The 21,408-nt window shown below is 37.1% G+C and overlaps 1 protein-coding gene across 1 annotated transcript; it reads right to left on the reverse strand.

The window, feature by feature from the left end:
* Positions 1–935: 935 nt before the first annotated feature.
* Positions 936–20,870, reverse strand: LOC126722444 (uncharacterized). Its single transcript, XM_050425596.1, has 9 exons — positions 20,760–20,870; positions 20,485–20,571; positions 20,133–20,375; positions 19,854–20,018; positions 19,696–19,749; positions 19,451–19,597; positions 18,818–19,052; positions 13,102–13,267; positions 936–1,278 (listed from the first exon to the last, which is right to left on the reverse strand). The coding sequence occupies exons 1-9, from the start codon at positions 20,868–20,870 to the stop codon at positions 936–938; spliced, it is 1,551 nt and encodes a 516-aa protein (XP_050281553.1).
* Between the last annotated feature and the right edge of the window lie 538 nt (positions 20,871–21,408).

The following is a 21,408-nucleotide window of genomic DNA, read 5'->3' on the forward strand; positions in this document are numbered from 1 at the left end:
GAATCATTCTCTCACTTGTTGTCCAGTTCAATTGGCCTCTAAGACAACTTGATGTAAGTAATGCATTCTTACATGGTTTTTTGAGAGCGGATGTGTATATGGTTCATCCCCCTGGCTATGTTGACTCAGCTCACCCTACTTATGTTTGCAAGCTTCTCAAGTCTCTCTATGGGCTCAAACAAGCTCCTAGATCCTGGTTTGAGAGATTTTCAACCCAATTGTTTCATATTGGGTTTTTGGCTTCTCTCTCAGACTCCTCCTTATTCACTCTCAAACATGGTACCTTAGTGGCCTTCTTGCTTGTCTATGTTGATGATATAGTCCTCACTAGCAACAGTCCTCAGTTCCTAAACTCTCTAATTGCTCAACTCAGTGCAATCTTTGAGCTTAAGGATCTAGGACCACTAAACTACTTTCTGGGGCTTCAAATTACCAGAACTGACAAAGGCCTACTTGTGACTCAGACTAAGTATGCTCAGGACTTGCTTCTCATAGTCAACATGCATACTTCTAAACCAGCCCGTACCCCATGTGCCCCTAATACTATATTGTCTCCCACTGATGGTGCTTTGCTTTCTAAGCCTCATGAATTTAGGAGTTTGGTTGGCTCTTTGCACTACTTAACATTCACTAGGCCTGATCTCAGTTTTGCAGTCCAACAAGTTTGTCAGAGTATGTCCAATCCCAAATATTTATATTTAATTGTTGCTAAAATAATTTTGAGATATGTGCATGGTACCTTAAATCATGGTGTCTTTCTTCAACCTAGCCCTCTCTCTTTATCTGCCTTCTCTGACTCGGATTGGGCTGGGGATCCCTATGACTGACACTCCATCACGGGTTACATTGTTTATCTGGGCTACAATCCTATAACTTGGAGTGCAAAGAAACAGGACTCCATCTCTAGATCTTCCACTGAGTCTGAGTATCGAGCATTAGCCACCACTGCTGTTGAGCTCTATTGGCTTCGCCAGGTGTTGCGTGATCTTGGGGTTTTTCTTCCTGTCCCTCCTAAACTTTGGTGTGACAACGTGTTTGCACTTGCTATTGCCTCCAATCTTGTATTCCATGCCCGCACCAAACACATCGAGGTCGACTACCATTTTGTTCGTTAGAAGGTCTTGCGAAAGGATCTTCAAGTCAAGTATATTGTCACAGGTGATCAACTGGCTGATGTGTTTACTAAGAGCCTCCCTACTTCCAGATTTGCCTTTCTTAGATCCAAAATCATGGTATCCGCTGACCCCCTGGTTTTGTGGGGGGATGTTAAAGGAAGCACTGAAACTCAGAAATCAAAAATAGAAGAAGAAGACTCATAACGGCTAGTGTTATGTCTAACGGCTCTTAGACTAAAATGTTGCCGTTTTGTGTTTTAGTTAAAGTATGTAACTGAGTTAAGAAGAAACGGTGTCGTTCAACTTATTGAAACTGTGCTGTTTTATGTCTACCTGTTATAAGTGTTCAACGGTGCCGTTTTGGAGTCATCTCTCCCAAAGGCTATCTGATGCGAGGAGTTTTCTCTCTCTGTGTTGAAGATGTACAGTTATGGTTTCAGCTCTAACTGTCACTCAAGCTAGGTTGTCACGCCGGAATTTGCGGAGTATATTTTGGGATTAGTTCTGAGTTTGTTAAGAGCAGTTGTGCTCTCTGGAATGCTCAATCTGTAATGTAGTTTATCTATAAATAGAGTAGGTGTTATGTATTTTTCAATTAAGCTTGATGAAATAGAAATCAATTTTCTCTTGTTTCTCTTTCTTGTTTTACTCTCTCTCTCTCTCTCTTCTTCTTCTCTGTTTGTCTTGCTCATTCGCCATTGTTGTCCATCTTTCAAGCTTCAAAATTCTACAAATCATCACAACAATTCCAGTTGAATTGACTTTTCAAAGTTTGGAAAATCCTTGCCATTCTCTATATAACCTCAAATCAGAGGTCGCCAAAAACAGAATTCACCAATATACTCAATCTCAACTGGTCCCTCCTCCACATATAAACTCTAGACGGAAAATGATGTCGTGGGTTCAACTCCCATTGGGTTGCGCGTATCATTTATCATTCAAAAATAATAACCCATTCAAGAACAGCAATTTCCACACACAAACATACAAGCACAAAGTTCATTCTACATAAATTTCCACTAGACTCCCACTCTTAACACTCTCAAACCTCACTATTAAATAAAGCGAAATGCATTCATCCCAAATTTGTTATCCTTTTAATCTCATATAGCACCGAAACCATTAAAATTCAAAGTACTCTTCCTTCCCCCACACTTTTGCTGATTCAAATTTCCAGGGTTTGCTTGTTTGCAGATTTAATTTGTTCTGAACTGTGTGTCTAGTACAGCACGTGGCAATTTGGCATACTTCTGTTTCTTCCCTCTTGTAGAACTAAACCAGTGCTTGTAAAAGGTTGAAGTGCACTCTAGAGCTTCTACTATTTGAGGAATCAAACAGGGTATCTTACTTTTGTTTTTTTGGGTGTGTATTTTTCATTAAATTGGGTTACTAATTTCCAAGTTGGGTGCTAAATTATGCTGTTTCTAGATAGCTGAATCCTGAATGTCAAAATTGCTTTCTGCATGGTAATCTTTTTTTTTTTCATCCAATCTGCATGGTAATCTTAATAGACTTTCCAAAGCAACTTCCGGTTATTTACTACTCTTGTTAAGACGTGTATGTATTAGCCAAACCTTGAACTATGTTTAGAAAGTACATTTTCCTTAGCATTGATTTGTTATGCTTATTACTCTTTATTTGTTCTTACACTAGTTACAACTCCGTCATACATATTCTTAATCAAATTAATATACTTTAGAGGAACTCTTTTCTTTTCAAAAACCTACCACAACCTCTCTAGGTATTCTATCATATGCTTTGTTTATATCAATAAAACCATATGGAGATCTTTCTGGGATTTTTTATATTCTCAATTAGATATCTAAGAAAATTGCTTTTGTGGTAGACTGCCTTGACATAAAACTAAATTGATTATGCAACATTGTTGTTTCATGTCTTATCTAAGAAGTATGGACATAGTCATGACATGACACCAGACACAATAGAATGATAATTCTTGACAAAATTAGCACATGACATGGTGGGAATATGACAATTATTGGATTGGTATAGGGGATATAACAATTAATAATGTAATTTAATATACATTCTTAGGTATATTTTATGTTTATTTCAAGTTTTCAAAATAAATAATAGCTATCAAAATCTTTAAAAGCATATCTAAAATCAAAGAAATTTTTTTTAAACAAAAAAAAAAAATTTATTTCCCCTCCCAACACAGTGAGGACACATGTATAGGAGTGTCCTTGGCATGGCTGACATGGACATGTGTCAAATAGGGATGCTCAACACGAAAATGCTGAGGATTTTGGAATGTCCATGCTTCTTAGTGTCTTAACCTATGTTTGATCATTATCCCCTAAAGTTTCATAGTTTGACTCATAAGTTTATTTTCATAGCAATTTTTTATAGTTTTAAATATCTTCTTTCTTCTTAGATATAGGTGTTAAAATATTCTTCCTCCATTCACTAGGAATTTTGTTAATACTAAAGATCCTATTGAATCCTAAATTTTTGAGGAATAAATTTAACTTATGTTGATTCTAGGAATAGAAATTTTTTTGAAGAATTAATAGGAAAATGTAGAGATCTCACCTCTTTTGTTTAGATTCTACGGTACTCAGGAAGGTGTTCTGAATATATCTCGTCATAAATACAACCTACACTTGCTTTTAGGTTTTATGTTGCTCCTGTACTTGGATGGATGGGTAATCTTGCTGCTGTTGAAGGGTGACTACTAATATATTATTATTTTCTGATGCATAAATGATCAAGAAGTTGTATAGAAAAAAATAAATAGATGTCGTCAAACTTTTGGCCATTTTCAGATTCCTCAAAGTAATGGCCATGGTGTGGGCCGGAAGCCAAATTACTAAGCTTATAAGAGCTGGCGGGTGAGCTGCCAGTACTCAAATTTTCTTCGATTATTTAGTAATTTGTATGCATTTTCTGTTGCTTTTCTCCTTTCTCATTGTTTTTTTTCTTTTAGATTTGGTTGAGCATTGTAGTTTGAGAGCTGTTTGTAATTCTCCTAAGTACTCCCCCAGTGTACCTAGTGCTGTTCTTTTCAATAAAATTTTCATTACTTTTCAGAAGAAAAGAAAAAAAGAAAAACAAATCTATGTTAAAAGTAAAAACCAATAAAAACCACAAAAGGTTGGAAGGTAGTGATGTTTGTTGTTGTGGTGGGAATAGTTTTAGGGGTGGAGGTCGTGGTGGTGGTGCAAATTTGGAGGGAGGAGGGAGTTGGTGGTTGCAGCAATACAGAGTAGCTGCGTGGAGGTGGTGGTGGTGTGGCAATGCAGAATACGGGGAGGGAGGTGGTGGTGGCAGTGTGAAGGAGGGAGATAGAGGTGGTGGTTGCAGGGGGGAGGTGGGGGGCAGGGTGGGTGGTGGGGGGGGGGGGGGGGGTGGGGGGTGGCACAGAGGAGTGGGGAGCAGGGGTATAGATTTGATCTGTAAATTGGTTCTCACTTTCACAAAGTGTAAACCAATTGTCACAATTTTGGTATATTTTTGGTTGACCACTAGAACATATCCCATTAGACTAACAATTCTCGGTTGCAACAAATATATAGGCCAATACAAATGGGACATCTATATTTTTGTTTCACATCATACTTTCTATTTTCTTGTTCCCATTCTTCTCTCTTCAATGTGATTGCCTGATATTATCTTGAATTTTATCATCTTTTTCATATACCCTGCTATTTTCAATGGTGATCATTCCCATAACCAATATACTGCATCAACCATTTATTTAGTTTCCTTTACTTGATGTGTCAACCTACTATGTTCCAGTGTCAACTTTTGAAGCATTTGTTCCCATGCTAGTATAAATCAGGGGAACAATAGCTGAACAGTGAGGTCTTACTAGGTCCTAGACTAGTTTCATTTGAACACTTATCGATGAACTCTTCAGTTGATATAAGTATTTCCCGATATAACGTGGATTAAGTTTTGCTTTTTTGCTTACTGATTTCGCTAAGAATAAAAGATAATAAAACCATATCAAATAAATTTACCAATTCATGAGTGGGTTCTGACAAATATTTTGATGTGGAGTAGCAGAAAAGAAGAAGATAAGCCATAGCTCCGCAAAACAACCTTGTTACTTGCTTACAAGCTAAATAAGTTAAAGATCTTCTTTGCACTGCCATTGTTTTATAAGCTATTGACATGTCAGTATTAGTTTTTTTTAGTATTATTGAGAAAGAGGTGAGTAGAAGACAAGAAGAAGATAAGCCACAGCTCCACAAAATAACCTTGTCACTTGCTTACAAGCTAAATAAGTTAAAGATCTTCTTTGCACTGCCGTTGTTTTATAAACTATTGACATGTCAGTATTAGTTTTTCTAAGTATTACTGAGAAAGAGGTGAGTAGAAGACAAGAAGAAGATAAGCCACAGCTCCACAGAACAACCCTTTTATTTTCGTACAAGCTATATAAGTTTAAGGTCTTCTTTGCACTGTCATTGTTTTATAAGCTATTGACATGCCAGTATTAGTTTTTTAAGTATTATTGAGAAGGTGAGGGCAATTAGACGTCAATATTTGCAAGTGGATATCTGTTAAAGGAGTATGCAGACATGGAATTTGATGTAATTTATATTAGATGGAATGTCATTAGAAACAAACAAAGCATCAGCAATTTTTTTTTCCTTGTCGTGCTTAAATAGTCTTCTTGGTGTGAAACACTACATATTAGAGCATATTTTTAGTAACTCTGTTTTGCATTGTAGGCATTGCAATAAGGACCCCCACACCTTTGGCAAGAATATAGGATGAAATGAAAATGATTTTTCCAACAGTCTGGAGGATGGAAGAGGATGTGTCCTCAATGTCAGGACTGGTCCTTCTTTATAGGCTTCTGTTGTTGCTAATACCCCTGGACTTTTATGAGATAAAAATTACTGTCACAGAAAGCCATCTATGCTTCATGTGTTGATTATCACAGTCGAGTGCAAAATGTTGGAAGGTGAAACTGCTATGTCATGGCCGGGCATTTCTACATACAGAAGCAGTATATTTCAGGAATATGATAAAAACAAACATAAATGAGAGGAATGGTAAATTTCATTCTGTGATGTCCTTTGATGCCTTGACATATGTAATATACTGACCTCCGTATTGTCCTTATCACTATTTCCTCTCAGGAGATGGTTTCTGTTTTAGAGCATCAGCATTTTTCTTGATTATTTGCTACTGATTAACATGAGTTCCATAACCTCCTGATGTGGGCAATAAGTGTAATTTGTTTACTCAATTTTCCATTGTTGGCAAAGCTCATATGCTTGAATGCATTGAAATTGTATTTCTTACATTTCTTATGGTTTTCAGAAGTCTGTTACTCTTAATACGAAGAGAACTATCATTTTCCCCTCCAAATATCTCAAAAGGCATTTAAACACATATCTCTAAAGGCAGATACATCATATGGCAGAATCAAACAAGCATTTTATGGCATCTGTAAGGTTGAATTTATTCAACCATCTAATTGGCTTTATTCCGTGCCAAATTTGCTTGTAATTCAGTATTTAGTAACCCTGTATTTAGGTGGGTTTGTTGTAAGGGTAGTGAGTGAGATAGAGTGAAGATTGCTCAAGAGTGTGCAAGAAAACAGAGACTCGCGGCTGGGATTCGCGGGTGACTCGCGGCTGTAAGCCGCCAGAAGCAGCACACGTACCAAGCATGCTGGAAGATGAACAGTCATGCTAGCTGGAGCACTACAGGAAAAAACAGGACAACTGGCCATACGGTTAACTCGCGACTGGATCTCGCGACTTAGTCAAGCCGCGAGGTCAAGCTGCGAGCCACCCCTGTTTTGTAAAACCTGACGTTTCACATTCCTCTCCCACTCCAGTATAAATACCCCTTTTACCCACGATTGAAAGAGAGCTTCCAGAGAGAATTTTGAGAGAGAAACCCTAAAGAAAAACCAGATTGCTTCACCCACAATCTCTACCTTAGAGTCTCTTCAAATTCCTCAACTCTCTTCCTCTCCATTGTCAAATCCTTGAGAGGCATTATACCAAACCTGGTTCTCACCATCATCATCACTGTGAGACAGTTGTTTAGATTTCTGGGAAGCAGTTAGGAAGGAGCCAATCTTCATTGGTTGATGCTACGGTCTAGTAGCGGAATCCGGGAAGCTAGAAAAGAAAAAGGTTCGGCGCAACCTCGTTGGAGCAAGAAGCTTGGAGGGCTTAGGTGCACTGGGTAGATTAGGCTTGGAGGGTCTATTGCTGTCCTTGTATCCCAACTGTATTTTCTAGTGGATTGATTACTGCTTGGAGGGCGGCGGAGAGGTTTTTCGCCGAGGACTTCGGTTTCCTCTTCGATAACACATCGCGTGTTGTCTTTGTGTTTGCATCTTCCTTCCTCTCTATCTTTGCCTTTTTATTATCTGCTGTGGATTTTATTTTGTTATGGCTTAGATAGTTTTTAACCAATTTCATATTATAGCATGTGTTAAATTTCCGCACACTAGTTGTTTGACATATTGCTTGAATTGGTTAAGTTGTAATTTGGGGGTCTAAACGTTCAAAGGTGTTTTGTACACGTTTTTGAACTTTCAGCATCCAAACATTAAAGGAATGGCATTCAATCCAAGCATATTCATGTTCCTCAACCATATCATACTCGTCAAATAAATAAATGCATGTCCATGTGATTATGTATGACTTATATCACTGCATCACTACACCTATACATCAATGCATGTTCATGGTATTCAAACAATCTAAAACCCTAATAAGCATCAAAGAGATGAAACAAGCAAACTAAAACAAAACAGAGAGGAAAAGGCTTAAAGATACAGAAGCTAGCTTAAAATATAGGCTAAAACATGCAAATTGGACGAAAGAAAAAAAAACAGAAATGGAATTAGACTTTTTGGGCTTGAGTATGCATGCGCATACATAGGACATATGTGTGTTTACCAACTGTATGCGAATGCATACTCGTACGTTACCAGGTTGCATACGCATGCAAGTTGCATGCGCATGCATACACACCCGAAACCCTAAACCCAAAAAACCGGAGCAGAAAACAAAGAAAACACAACAGAAACAAGGAAACTAAAAACCTAGCATGCTTTTAGCACAAACACGAAATAAACTAAGACTAGACTGATACATTAAAGCTTTAAAACATGTAAACAAACAAAGGAATCAAAGAAAAGCTAAGAAAAGTGAAGAGCCAAAGATAGAACCTTTACCTCAACACAAAAACTCTCTAGAACTTGATTTTGACCATTCCCCTTAGTCAATCTATCTAAAAGTAATTCAAAAATGTGTTAGTAAACTTATAACTCAAAGATCAAGACCAAAAAAGGTCTTGATCAAATAAAATTTGGCTTGAGGATATTTTGTGAAAACCCCCCTTTTTGATTCACTATTTTCTAGTGAATCTTATGTGATTTACCATTGGAGTTCATCCCCCCTTTGAAAAAGTACCATTTATGGCTTTATATAGTAAAAAAAAAAAAAAGGGGTTTGGAGCGGCTCCCAGACGATATGGGATTCGTTGCAAACCAAGTCTAAGGTAGAAAACCTTTCCTTTGTGGTTTTTGGAACCCTAGCATGTGCACATGTATGCGTACGCATGCATGAAATATGCACATGTAAATCTTAAGCATGTGTGCGCATAAGTGGGAATGCGCACACATGCCCTAGGGTTTTGTGGCCTTTCTTTTCCAAAAATAGTTTATTTGATCCAAAAATAAGTCATCTTTCCTATAAACACTTTTCTCAAGTCAATTTTCATCTAATCGGTTCCTAAACCAACCTTGAGATTTAGAATTCTTACATCATTGGGGATCGGGGGCTTGAGTTGTAAGGGTTACAAAATGCTGTGTCTACACCAAACACGAAACTCTGTTACAATTTTGCATTGAAAATAGGGCACTTTTGTTGCTATATTCTCATAATGAAAGCTTGGTAAGGATAGCGTTTTGTGCACTATAACACACTAGTGGTGAAATGCTACTAGATTTTCGTCATGAAAATAAAGTGAGAAGCTGCCGGATTTTTGTTGAGGAAATTTGGAAATAATTCCAAAAGTTCTAGTAAAGCATTGATAGAGACCACACCCTTTCCAAAATTAAACCTCGCAGCCCAATCCTTTTAAAGCCCTGAGAGCTAATGCCAGTAGCTTGTTTTAATTGCCAATGTTCGAAAGTTATGATTTTACCAAAATAGAGGACTGTCTCTGAGCAGGCGTTGTGGGGTGCCTAACACCTTCCCCACACGTAATCAGACTTCCGAACTCAAGAATCAAGATTTTTTACCCATCCGTATTAGATTAGGAAAAATGACATTTTTCTTAGCCAAGGATTGATAATAAAATCAATAGAGTCAGGTGACTAATCACATCTTAGAAAAAACTCAATGCTTGGTGGCGACTTCACTTACCTTTGGTAATTATAAGTTAAAATTGACTCAATTCAAGTCACACACCAGAGGTACCCTTTTACCCTCATTTCACAGCACCCGAGCTCAAAGCCTACATAAGGCACGAGTGTCACCGCGATGGGTGGTCAACTGCCACGAGGCATCGACAAACTGGCAACTCTACTAGGGATACTTAGAGAGTTTATCCTTTAGAACTTTTGATAAAATTTTAATCTTTGGACATTGGCTTTAAAACAATATTGAAATTAGCATTAGCCTTCGGGGCTTTCTTTTTGAAAAATGTCTTAATCTTTAGTAAATTATTTTCAAAAGAGAAAAAAAAATTTAAGAAAAAATTTTTAAATGGTTTTTAAAACCAGTTTTGAGGTATTTGAGTATGTGTGAAGCTTTCCAACTTTTGTAACCATGCTTTATAGCTTTCCTTCATATATGCGAACTTAGGGTAGTAAGGTTTGATTTCTGCTACCCTTTTATTTGTTTATATGTTTGTTGTGCACGGAATGTCTTTCCCCTTTCATTTCAAAATGCATGACATCCCCCCTCATTTTGAGTCGAACTCGGGCTCGGCGCTTTAAGGTTTCCACCTGACGCGCAAACCATAGATAGTTACTGGGCGTTGACTTGTAGGCACTTCTGGGTCCATGGGTGGACAGGAGTAGCTGAAAAGGCCCTCCTTAATCCGCTCTATTCCACAACTTCTATGAAGGGAAGTCTTAGATAATCAAGGTCCCCCTTAAGATTAGGACCAACTCACCAGTTAAGCCATATCTCATATAGTTGGCCTAGAGTAAGTCAAATGACCGCGAGGACTAGCAAGTGCCAAGTCGAATGAACATCCAAGCCTAGGGTAGGATATCCTTGTTAGGATTTCTTTCAAAATAAGTGGAGGGGAAAGTGTTCGTTTACCTTTTCCAGGTTATGCATTCTCGCTTGCATTGGAAGGTGGTGCTCTACTACAGTTTCTCTCCATCCCACTTGCATAGTATTTGTGACCAACCCCTAAGGAAAAGCAACTACATTACTTGCACATTAGATCATACCTAGACCCTAAGGGTTTCCAACCCTACAAGGGCATGCATGCATACACTAATAGCTTCATCATGTAAATGTATGTAGATAAAATTGGTGGCAAGTAGTCGGAACTTCGCATCAAGGAGGACGTTGGTAGAAGTTCAAGATCTTTTTCAAGAAAGCCAGGCCATCAAGAATGAAGCCTCTACATTTTGTAAAGTGTAATTTCTTTGTATTCACCTTAGGGAATTGTAAAAAAGGCCCAAGGAATTACTTTCCAACAGACACATACAGAGAATACTAGGCAGTAGGCACTCACGAACATAATATCAGCAACTTACCCTTTGCCTGGTGATGTTCACATGTACATGCACCGTTTTTTGAGTCCATGCATCAACACTGCCTCAATGTTTAGTCGATATGAGACAACTTTAGTCCCAAAAATTCCCAAAATTACATTTTGGCCCCAAATCTTTCCAAAATTGTAGCTAAGCTCTCCATCTTTTTAAAAATTACAAAAAGGCTCCCAAACCCTTAGGAAGTTGTTTGAAGTCATTCAAACAACTTTAAGATCTTTTAATCATCTTTTAATCTACACTTTTTTCTTGTCTTCATTTAAGTTATTTGCTTTGCAACTCGTGTGATGTTTATGCTTTTGGCTTCGTGCTTACCTTTTGATGAGTTAATCATGTGCAATGCTTGAGTGCTTTATAGCTTTTAATATATTTGTTTGTGCTTATTGCCATCTTTGTGTGTTTGGATCTACGTGTTCATGTGTTTAAAACCTTGTTTGGATGCTATGCCTAGTGCTTTATAGCTTTATATCTCTTGTTTATGCCTCTTTCTTATGTGGCTTTTGGATAGGGTGTAGATCTAGATCTAGTGGTCTAAGCCTATGCTCATACACCCATTTTTCAATAAAGGGTTTGGATTATTTCCTCTATGCATATTGGTGCTTTGTTTCCCCTTTTTTCATGTGTTTATGTTTAGATCCATGCTTGTATGCTTAGATCTATGCATGTTGGTTTATGCTTGTTGGTCTTGGGGGCTTTCTTGTTTGTTTGGTTGTATCTATTCCCCTTTTATGTCTTGTTTGGATACAACCATGTGTGAGGATACATCTTCCTGATGTCTGGCTTGCTTGCCACTTGCCTTTTTCCTCCTTTGTTAGTTTGCATGTTAGGGTTTCTCGTGTTAGCCTTTTTACGTGCCTTAGAACGTGCCTACCCCTTCCCTTTGTGTGATAACATGCTTGCTTTATGCCATCTTGTTAGGCTTTCTATGCTTCTTTGCATCTTTACATCCTTACTTATATGTTCATGAATGTGTCTTTGTATGCTTGTTTGTGTCGTCAAGCTTAGTTCCTACATATAATCTCGTGTGGGTTTGCACTCGTCTTTTGTACAAGAGATTTTGAGTCCCTTTTAGGAACTTTGCTTGATGGCACGCTTGTCGTCCATACTTCAATGTAATGGAACTATGGACACCAATCCAAAGCTACATTTGTCCTTCTAGGACACCCTCTTTTGTGTGATAATATGTTTGTTTGATAATGTGGTTTCCAAACCTATGAGAGCTGTAATCTTGGGCAAAGGATTTGGGCCCCCAATTCATTTATTAATGGGCTTCCTAACCGTCCTACGAGTAGGGCTCCAAACACCAACTAGATAGTCCAAATTGTATATTTTTTGTGAACTTTTGGACCTTTAAACCTTACCCTCTAGTAGTTCTTCTTCTTCCCTCTTTGCTCACACTACCTCTCTCTGTGTTTTCACTCTTTTCCCAGTATTTCCCCCTTTTTTTCAAGTTTCCAACCAACCCTTCTTGTTTGCCTTCCCTTTCCTTATATAATCTCTCCTTAGTGGGGTACTAATCATTATTGTTTCACCAGTTTTCATGCATCTCCACTTTTGCTAGAATCCTGAGGAATCATCATGCCTTTTGAGGATTCTCTTGAAACTTGTTCCAGATGTCAAATAGCATTTGGTAGCGAGTTCCCCAAAGCCACTAACAACTCTCAGCAACTAACTTTAGTTTAATAATTTCTTATCAATTTCCCACCACCTCATCAATCAGTAGTAGGCCAAGCGCTACAGGATTCCCCCGAACGATAATTTCTATGTACTAATACACCTGTTGCCGAGTTGAGCTCACTCCAACCGACTTCGAGGTCCACTTCCATCTTATGGGCTGGTTTGGGCTACTCAGGTCGATCTAGGGCCTAAGTTAAATGGGTCAATATTGATTTTTTGGGCCCAAACCCCTCCACAGATAACATGCTTGTTTCCCCTTTTATGTACTTTCTTTGTTTCTTTGTTATCTCTTTTGCCTATCTACTGGCTTTGTGTTTCCTTTATTGAAGTGAGGGTGCAACTTCTAAAATGCAAGTTAAGAAGGGCAAAAAAGCAAGCAAGAAGACGCAAGCCCAAAACGGGCAATGTTCAGTAGATTAGGAGGTTTAGTCTCTCCATGTAGTTATCTTTTTCCCACTGTCAACCTTTTTCTTTAGAACCATGTATCTAGGGTAGGGTTGCTCTCTTTGTATCTTGCTTGGGTCACATTCCTAGGGAATGGCAATGTTTATTTTATCTTTTCAATACCTTGTTGGGCCATACCCTTTGGATGTAGGCATGTATGCTTTATCTTTCTTGTACCTTGCTTGGGCCGTGTTCCTTGAGTACGGCATTGTCTGATTTACATTTCGCATACCTTGCTGGGCATACCCTTGGAGTGTTGTCAATATCTGGTTTGGAATTAAAGTATTAACTAAAAGAAATTAAAGTATAAACTATTAAACAATAAATCAATACAAGGCAGTGAAGGCAGACTACTCGCAAAGGACTGAAAATGAAGAAGAGAAGAAGCAAGGAACACAAAAACGCAGAAGAAGCAAAAAAAAGGAGAAGCTACCAGCTGTGAGGAGGTGGGTTCCTTCAAGAAATCAACAACGTGTTGGTGACTGCTACCACAGGATCATTTCATTCAGCAAAAATTGTTTAAAACGTAAAAAGGTATGTTCTTTTCCGTATCGCCCGGAATTGATATATCGTCCAAAATTCAACGAAACAAGCCTGGCCGGAACAGGCGGAATGAACCAAAATTCAATCTGAGGTGGAACGAAGGGGTAATTCGTACTGGCTAAGTGACTGGAACGAAATTTTGCAGCCATTTCGGCCGGTGCAGAACGAAATTAATCACAATGTTCCCTACTTTGTATGCTTGCATTGTGCATGATATATGTGTGTGTATATATATATATATATATATGTTTGTTTGTTTGTGGGTAGTCATGCACTTTTTATGATGGACTCCCATGGTTTGGAGAGCAGCCCTCTCATGATCATGGGTGCTCTTAACCTTATGGTGTGGGTATGCACTCAAGGCGACTGCTGTAGGCGCATATTTGTACTACATCGTGTGCATGATCATCACGGTGTGTTTGTCTCAATCCATGTTAGTTAGTGACATCGGTTTCCCTGTATATGCGACATGCATCAACATGCTTGATGCTTTGGTGAGCTTCAGCTTGCCCTCGTACGAACATGCTAACGCATGCTGTATACATAGGCACGAAACTTTGCTGGTATGCCATAGCACACCAAACGCGAAACTCTACCGAATTTTTGCCATGAAAATGGGGCACCTTTGTTGCGGTACTCTTACAGCGGAAGCTTAGTGAGGATAGCGTTTTGTGTGTAATAACGCACTAGAGGCGAAATGCTGTTAGATTTTCTCCTTGAAAATAAGGTGAGATGTTGCTGGATTTTCGTCGTGGATATTTGGAAATAATTCCAAATGTACTAGTAAAACATTGATAGAGATCACACCCTTCCAAAATCAAACCTCGAAGCCAAATTCTTTGAAGCCTCATGAGATAATGCCAATAGCTTGTTTTAATTGCCAATGTCTGAAAATTAAGCTTTTACAAAAACAAAGGATTGTCTCTGGACAAGCGTTGCGGGGTGCCTAACACATGCCATATGCGTAATCGGATTTTTGAACTCAAGAATCATGAATTTTTACTCGTCCGTATTAGATTAGTAAAAACTACTTTTTCTTAGCTTGGGATTGGTAATAAAATCAAATAGAGTCAGGTGACCAATCATACCTTAGAAAATTCCAATGATTGGTGGCGACTTCACTTACCTTTGTAAATTATAGGCTAAAATTGACTCAATTCAAGTCACATACTAGAGGTACCCTTTTCACCCTCATTTCACAACACTTAAGCTTAAACTTTCTTAAATAAGGGATTGAGTGTCACCGCGATGGGTGGTCGGCCACTATAGGGCATCAACACCACAGATTTTGGGGGAACCCTGAAAGACTTGTCACGGGCGCTTGCGCCCACTTGAACATGGGTAGTCAGCATTAAAAGAGCTTCCCATAAATAACATGGGTAACAGCTCACCTGAGAGATAAGCAAAAGCGTAATGGACGGACCAACGTGCAGAAGGACATTAAATCCTACAATGCCCCAACATTTTTTCCCAAAGGATACAAGACCATTAAGGTCAGCATTTATCCCCATAATGAGGGACAAAGGCCTATAAAAAGGCATAAACAACCAGAACGAAGGTACGCAATTGTTTTGCAACATACGCACTACAATTCTCTAACCAAATAGCAATTCCTCTGTACAGTTAAGCTCTGATCTTATTGACTAGCTCGTTGAAGGCCCTTTGACACACACCACACCGTTTGCTTTGAGAACCTTATCCTTTTTTGCAGGATCTCATGGCTCCTGTGTTAATGTCATCCATCCATATAGATAAGGAGTTCAACTAAGGATTTTTTGCATCATTAGTAACAATGAATTTTGAAACTAGAAAACTAAAGTGAAGGTTCAAATAAACGTCCTGTAACCTTTTATAATATATATATATATATATATATATATTTGTATTTTTCTATTTCAAATCTTGCACAACTTATTAGAAAGAGAGTGATATCATCTATATTCTCCATTGACTCATAGATATCCCTGAAAATTCCTAATTTCATTAGTCTTTCACTAGAATCCATCTAGTGATGATCTTGAAGATGAAATTTCATAAATAAGGGATGCTAGTGAAGAAGGTGGAGTGAAAGCTTGTAACACCCCATAATTTTGACACCAATTTAATTATTATGCGTAAATTATAAAGGAGGCCTACAATTAAATGGATTAAATTGATTTGGGCCTAAGATATTAAAAATAAGATAAGTACTATGAGATATGAAGCCCAAGTGAGGTGGCATAAGTAAATATATGGGCCTTGAAAACCCTAGCCTTTTTCCTCTTAAATTACACGTGTATATACAAAAGAAGTTCCTTTTTGTTTTCAGCCGCAACATACAAGTAAGCTGTTTCTTGTCTTCTCTACGGCTATGTAGGAGAATCATGTCAGCTCTCCTCTTTATTTGGGTTCTTTTATTTATGTGATACCTAGCATGTGTCTATCTAGCTTAAGGACTATTGATATATCACACAGCTAGGATGGAGGATTTTTGCGTATATGAGTCTTTGTGCTGCAGAGAACACAGGGGTAGGTGTGGACTTGAAATTCAACGTTGTCATCATGTTAATAAATAAAAAATAAAATAAAATAAAACCTGATTATGACTAGAAAATCATCCCACGTTTTCAAGGAGGAATTGTGCATGAAATGGCTTTAGTAGCTAATAGGACAAAAGGCATGACTTCATAAAGTCTAACCTTTCAATATATTAAAGAAAAAGAAAATTCTAAGAATAGGTTCTGATCTCAACACCCCCCACTTATCCGTATTTTATGGGAAAGGATATCCTATGGTTATTATTATATTAGATTAGGGTGATGGATATATCTACATGACAAGAAAGGATGTGAATTGTAGATTGATGAAATTTCACTTATTCGGTCATTTTGAAGCCTTGAATATCCATGATTATATCAATGGAAAAATCAGAGTAGGCAGCAATATTTTTATGTCCAAAAAAAAATCTGATCAAGCTGAGAGTGTATTGGATAGTTAAGTGAATAAATAGAGTATTTTGGATAAATTAATATTGTTTAGGATGAAACCGTTTAAGTGTGAAAATAGATTTTTAAGTGGGAAATTGTGTATTGATGAACCTATTTTTGGTTTTGCTAGGTTCTAATTCTACTGAATTGTTGTGATTCAAGGGAGGTTGATTTCCTTTATTTTGCAACTAAGAGGTAAGTGGTGTTTAATAATTTTGGGGGTTTTCCTAAACAGTGTTGGTTATTAAACTATTATATATCAAAGAAATATATTGTTATTCTATACATATAAATGGATATTTTATAATTTCTTGACGTGCACATTGACTATTCGTTTTATGAAAAACTTGTGGGACAACCTAAATTTATTTAAACTTGTATGTGTGAATATGTCTTTATATTTTGAGAATTATGAATGGATTATTTCGTGAGCATATTGAATAAGTTTTGAAAACCTATGGCAAGTCGTGATTAGAAGCTCAATATGGTATTTTAGTCCTTAGCAAGGGACAATCATACTGCAGCTAGTCCTTAGCAAGGGACGGTCCTAGAAAAGGGGATAGTGCACTTTTGATAACTCCTTAGCAAGGGAGTATATTATTGAGGATCCAAAAAGGAAGCTCCTTAGCAAGGGAGTGCACCTTTAGCTTCCAAAGGAGCCTTTCCTTAAGAAAGAGGGATGAAAAGGAGGTTCTAGTCCAAAAAGGGGACAGCACAACCCTGTCAACGGGGCGTAAACGTTGACCATGAGAAAAGTCTAGGAAATTGTTTATATGATGGTATATATATATTATGATGGCTCACAATATAAAGATATTATTTTATTTTATGTGAAATATTTATGATAAATATTGATGAGTTACAAGTTATGAAATTGTTATAAGAATTATTTATTGAAGGTTTGTTCCCACACCCCAATGTTAGTGAATTCCACTTATTGAGTTATCTCACCCCCCTTTATTTTCCCATTACAGATACATTAGAGGGATTACTGGAGTAGAGATTCTTGGAAGACAGATGTTTTGAACTATTTTTGTAGAACTAAGGATTTTATTATTATTTTATGGAGAATTATTTTGAGGATGTTTTGTATTTGGTGGATTAGAGCTCTGACTTTGTGATGAGAGTCAAGGTTGCTAGTTTCTTTTATTTAATATTTTTATGGATTATTCAAATTAAATAGACTTTTTTTTGCTTATGATTTTGGGGCGTTACAAAGCTCATCTAGAACTTTATTCATCTACTTATCTTCATTAAATAAATGGGAAAAAAATGATATTTTTCTTCTTTTTGGGTGCTCCAATTCCATATGCATTCTTCATCAAATTCCACATCCCAGTTGATTTATGGTACTTGAATTTCACAACTTATAACCCTTAGAGCTTGGATCATACCTATAAACACATACTTCTCTCTATGGTTATCTAGCTTGGACCTTTCTTGATCCGGTACATGCATATATGCAATGCTCCCAAACAAACATAAGTGAGAAATTGTAGGATTCTTTGAGCTTCAAGCTTGCTATGTGGGGGTTCTTCCTCATACAATCCTTATGTGAGACTAAAATTAGTCAAATAGACTGCATGAGCGGGTTCATCCCAAACTTCTTTGGACATTCTCATGCTCTTTAACATTCTTTTGGTCATGTTACCACTTACCACTACCTACCATACGTGTTGGGATTTGAGAAACACCTTCCTTCAGATATTCCAATTATAAACAAATATAAAAAATTGGTAACCCATGAAAATTAAAAATGTTGCCATCTGGTTGGAAAAATGTTGTTCTCACAACGAATCTACTAGCTTTGATACCATGTTTTTGAAGTTGGTGGGTCTTTACATAATCACATTCCCAAACACTAATACACCACATATAATGGAAGAGACACACACTCTTAGAGCACACCAAGGAAGGTAGAATGAATGGGGAAGAGGATGAGAACTCTTTGTTTGGAATGGAGGAAAGCATGCGTATATATACTATACCATACAAATTATACAATCTTAACTTCCACTATATATTAAATTACATAATTTCAAATTTTAACTACTCCATAGAATAACATTTTATATATTAATGAACCAGAGAGTTTTATATGACATATGGCTTGTAGGTACATTTGGTGTGACATGGAAAGGAGAAGAAAATAATTCCCCTCTTATTATATTTTCCTCTTTATTCTTTATTTTGAAACAATGATCATGGACAATTGGGGTTTCTACCCGGACCACCAAAATAAAAGAAGCCTCCATAATCTTTGAGAGTATAGCAATTGGGTTTCGTGATGATTATCTCAGGGTCCCGGGGAGCCCTTTGAATTTGTTTACCATCAATGACATTGAGATTTTTGAAGAAACTAGCCTTGCCGGGCCCTTCTTCTACGAAATGGCCACTGCCCATTTGTGTTGTGGTGTGCTGCCCTCCTGAATTATAATTTATGATCTCTCCTCCCCATCTAACTTTTGAAGCACTATCAGACAAGATCGAGAATAGGGAAGATGGCCAATATCCAAAGACTCTGTTGTTAATTTTCATCCACCAGTTTCCCCGTCCATTAATGTCCTACCTTGTTGCACATGTCATGCAAATCAGTTTGTAATATTTTGAATGATAAATAAAGGTATAAAGACTAATGAAAGAGAAAACAAATGAATCTTTTTGTGTAGAACAACAGCTTAAATTCACCGTCTTAACATATAAATTAGGTAAAAAGAAATTTCGCATGGAAAAAAAAAACTTTAAATTTAAAAAGTTGTATATAAAAATACATAAACCGGGAAAAAATAATTTAAAACATACACTGTATTAACTAAAACTAGAAGAATTTCAAACATATCAATAACATTTGTTACTGTAAATTTTTCTTGAGGAAAAAAAGGTACATATGATATGATCATATATGTCTATCCAAAAATTAGAATTATTTAATAAAGTAATTAAATTGAAATGTTGTACTATACCTTCCAAACGTAGAACTTGAGTGCATATTGGTTACCACCATACTTGGAATAAGGGGTGACAGTTGCACCCATTGCAATCTCTTTGTCAACATGAACAAAGCCAGGGCACAACAGATTATAGCAACCTGTGCTTTGATATGCATCATCCTGTAGCCATGATTAAAAAAAAAGATGATTTCAAAAAAGAAATAGTATATGTAAACATGGCTAGTGCTGGCAGGGAAGTCAAATATTAAAACACGTACAGTCCAATATACGAAGAGTCTAGTGTTTTTATCTCCATATAGAGCTTCGTAAACCTGGTTTTCCACACAAAATAATTTTGTAAGAAAATGAAAAATTATTAGTAATTAATTATTTAGCATGCGCCTAAAAGAAAAGATGATGATGAAATTATATATACCATCGCGCCGGCTTCAATGGAATCAAAATCTTGACCATATTCACCTTTTGCCACCCAGAATTGAGAGTTGCTAAACTCATTTTCTTCCTGGGTATAGGGGTTCCATAGGTTCATGTCTGCCGTCATTCCATAATACTTATCCCAAGTCTCACCATACGTTGCATGCTTGAAACTCCACAAGAAAAATAAAGGTTATGAATGTCGATTTGTGTCCTTCATTATAGTAGATACCATTGAGCTCAAACCTATTAATAATATTGGTTAAAAACTAAGTTGTACCTCATGGATATCTAGATCAATATTACTCTGAGTATGAGGGTTGGTATGGTATTTTTTCCTTCCAAAATTTGCTACAGAGCCTGCCCTTAATAAATCTTCTTCTTTAGTTCTTCTTATGGGAATAGTTCCTTCTGGGCACCTTCCATTCAAGTGCCATGGCTGAGTAAATTCGGGCTCGAAGTTTGAAGAGACGTCATTGATTTCATCAAATGAAAACCCTTCTGGGTAAGAACTTGGTCTCATCTATTGCATTTGGCATAGATACCAATGCAAACCCGGTCCATACCATACATACAGTAAGTATCACATTATTCATGATATCAAATGAAATTTAGTTAATTAAACTAGTTACCTGAATTGTGTGATTTTTTAACAAAGGATGATCAAAAGCTGGCTGCTTGTAGATGTCTACGCAGTCGATTATATCTCCATCCGGGCTCTGTATCAGATACATTCTCATCACACACACATAGATATTAGTCTGAATTCTCAGTGTTGTAATAACATTACACTGCTATTGTACATGGCAGTCATGTAGACACCATAACCCACAAAAGTAAATGACTCTTCTATGACTAAAGCAGAAAATACTAGAACATAAACATGTTAAATGAAGTGATTAATAACCTCGATGGATTTAAGAGCGGGCTTGTTAAGGCGCTTTAATTGCTGCTGGACCTCTAGTTTTTGTTTCTTACCAAATATGGTGTTAATGTTTCTGTTTCCAGCTGATGACATTGATATGAGAAAGAACAAGCAGCAAAAGGTCATCTTTACTGCCCTCGACCACCTCCTCTCGCTTCCACAAGGGGGAGCCATGAGTGACTAGCTAATATTAGAATCAAAATTGCGGTGTACAGAGATGTAATAGCTAGCTTTGATTGTCCCCTTTGCAATACTTAAACGTGAGATGTAATAGCTATCTTTGGTTGTCCCCTTTGCAATACTTAAACATGCATTTGTTCATCCTCTTTGAACTGTTTCACATCCTATTTATCAATATATATACACATACAAACTTTTATAATAAGGATCACCCTGTTTTAAGTACAAACGTCCTATTTAATTTCCTATTGACAACTACGATTCTTTTTTTTCTTTGTCTTTTTATAGGATTGGTCAAAATTTTAGGGAAATAATTCATCCTCTTTGAAAAGTTCCACAAGCTAAAAATTTTGGAAGTTTCTTTTTTTAAGTTAAATAAGGGAAATTCGGAGATCGTTTTCAAAAACATTTAAGGTTACAACCAAACATAGGAAAATTAGATAGTTTTATA

This window comes from Quercus robur, chromosome 4, assembly GCF_932294415.1.
Source record: "Quercus robur chromosome 4, dhQueRobu3.1, whole genome shotgun sequence".
Taxonomy (NCBI): domain Eukaryota; kingdom Viridiplantae; phylum Streptophyta; class Magnoliopsida; order Fagales; family Fagaceae; genus Quercus; species Quercus robur.

Excerpts from the sequence above, each read along its gene's own strand:
- LOC126722444 (XM_050425596.1), bottom strand. The coding sequence starts at position 20,870 with ATGTCATCAGCTGGAAACAGAAACATTAACACCATATTTGGTAAGAAA. Across the intron at positions 20,376-20,484 it reads TAAAAAATCACACAATTCAG|ATGAGACCAAGTTCTTACCC; the intron begins GTAACTAGTTTA and ends CAAATGCAATAG. Across the intron at positions 20,019-20,132 it reads TTGATCTAGATATCCATGAG|CATGCAACGTATGGTGAGAC; the intron begins GTACAACTTAGT and ends TGGAGTTTCAAG.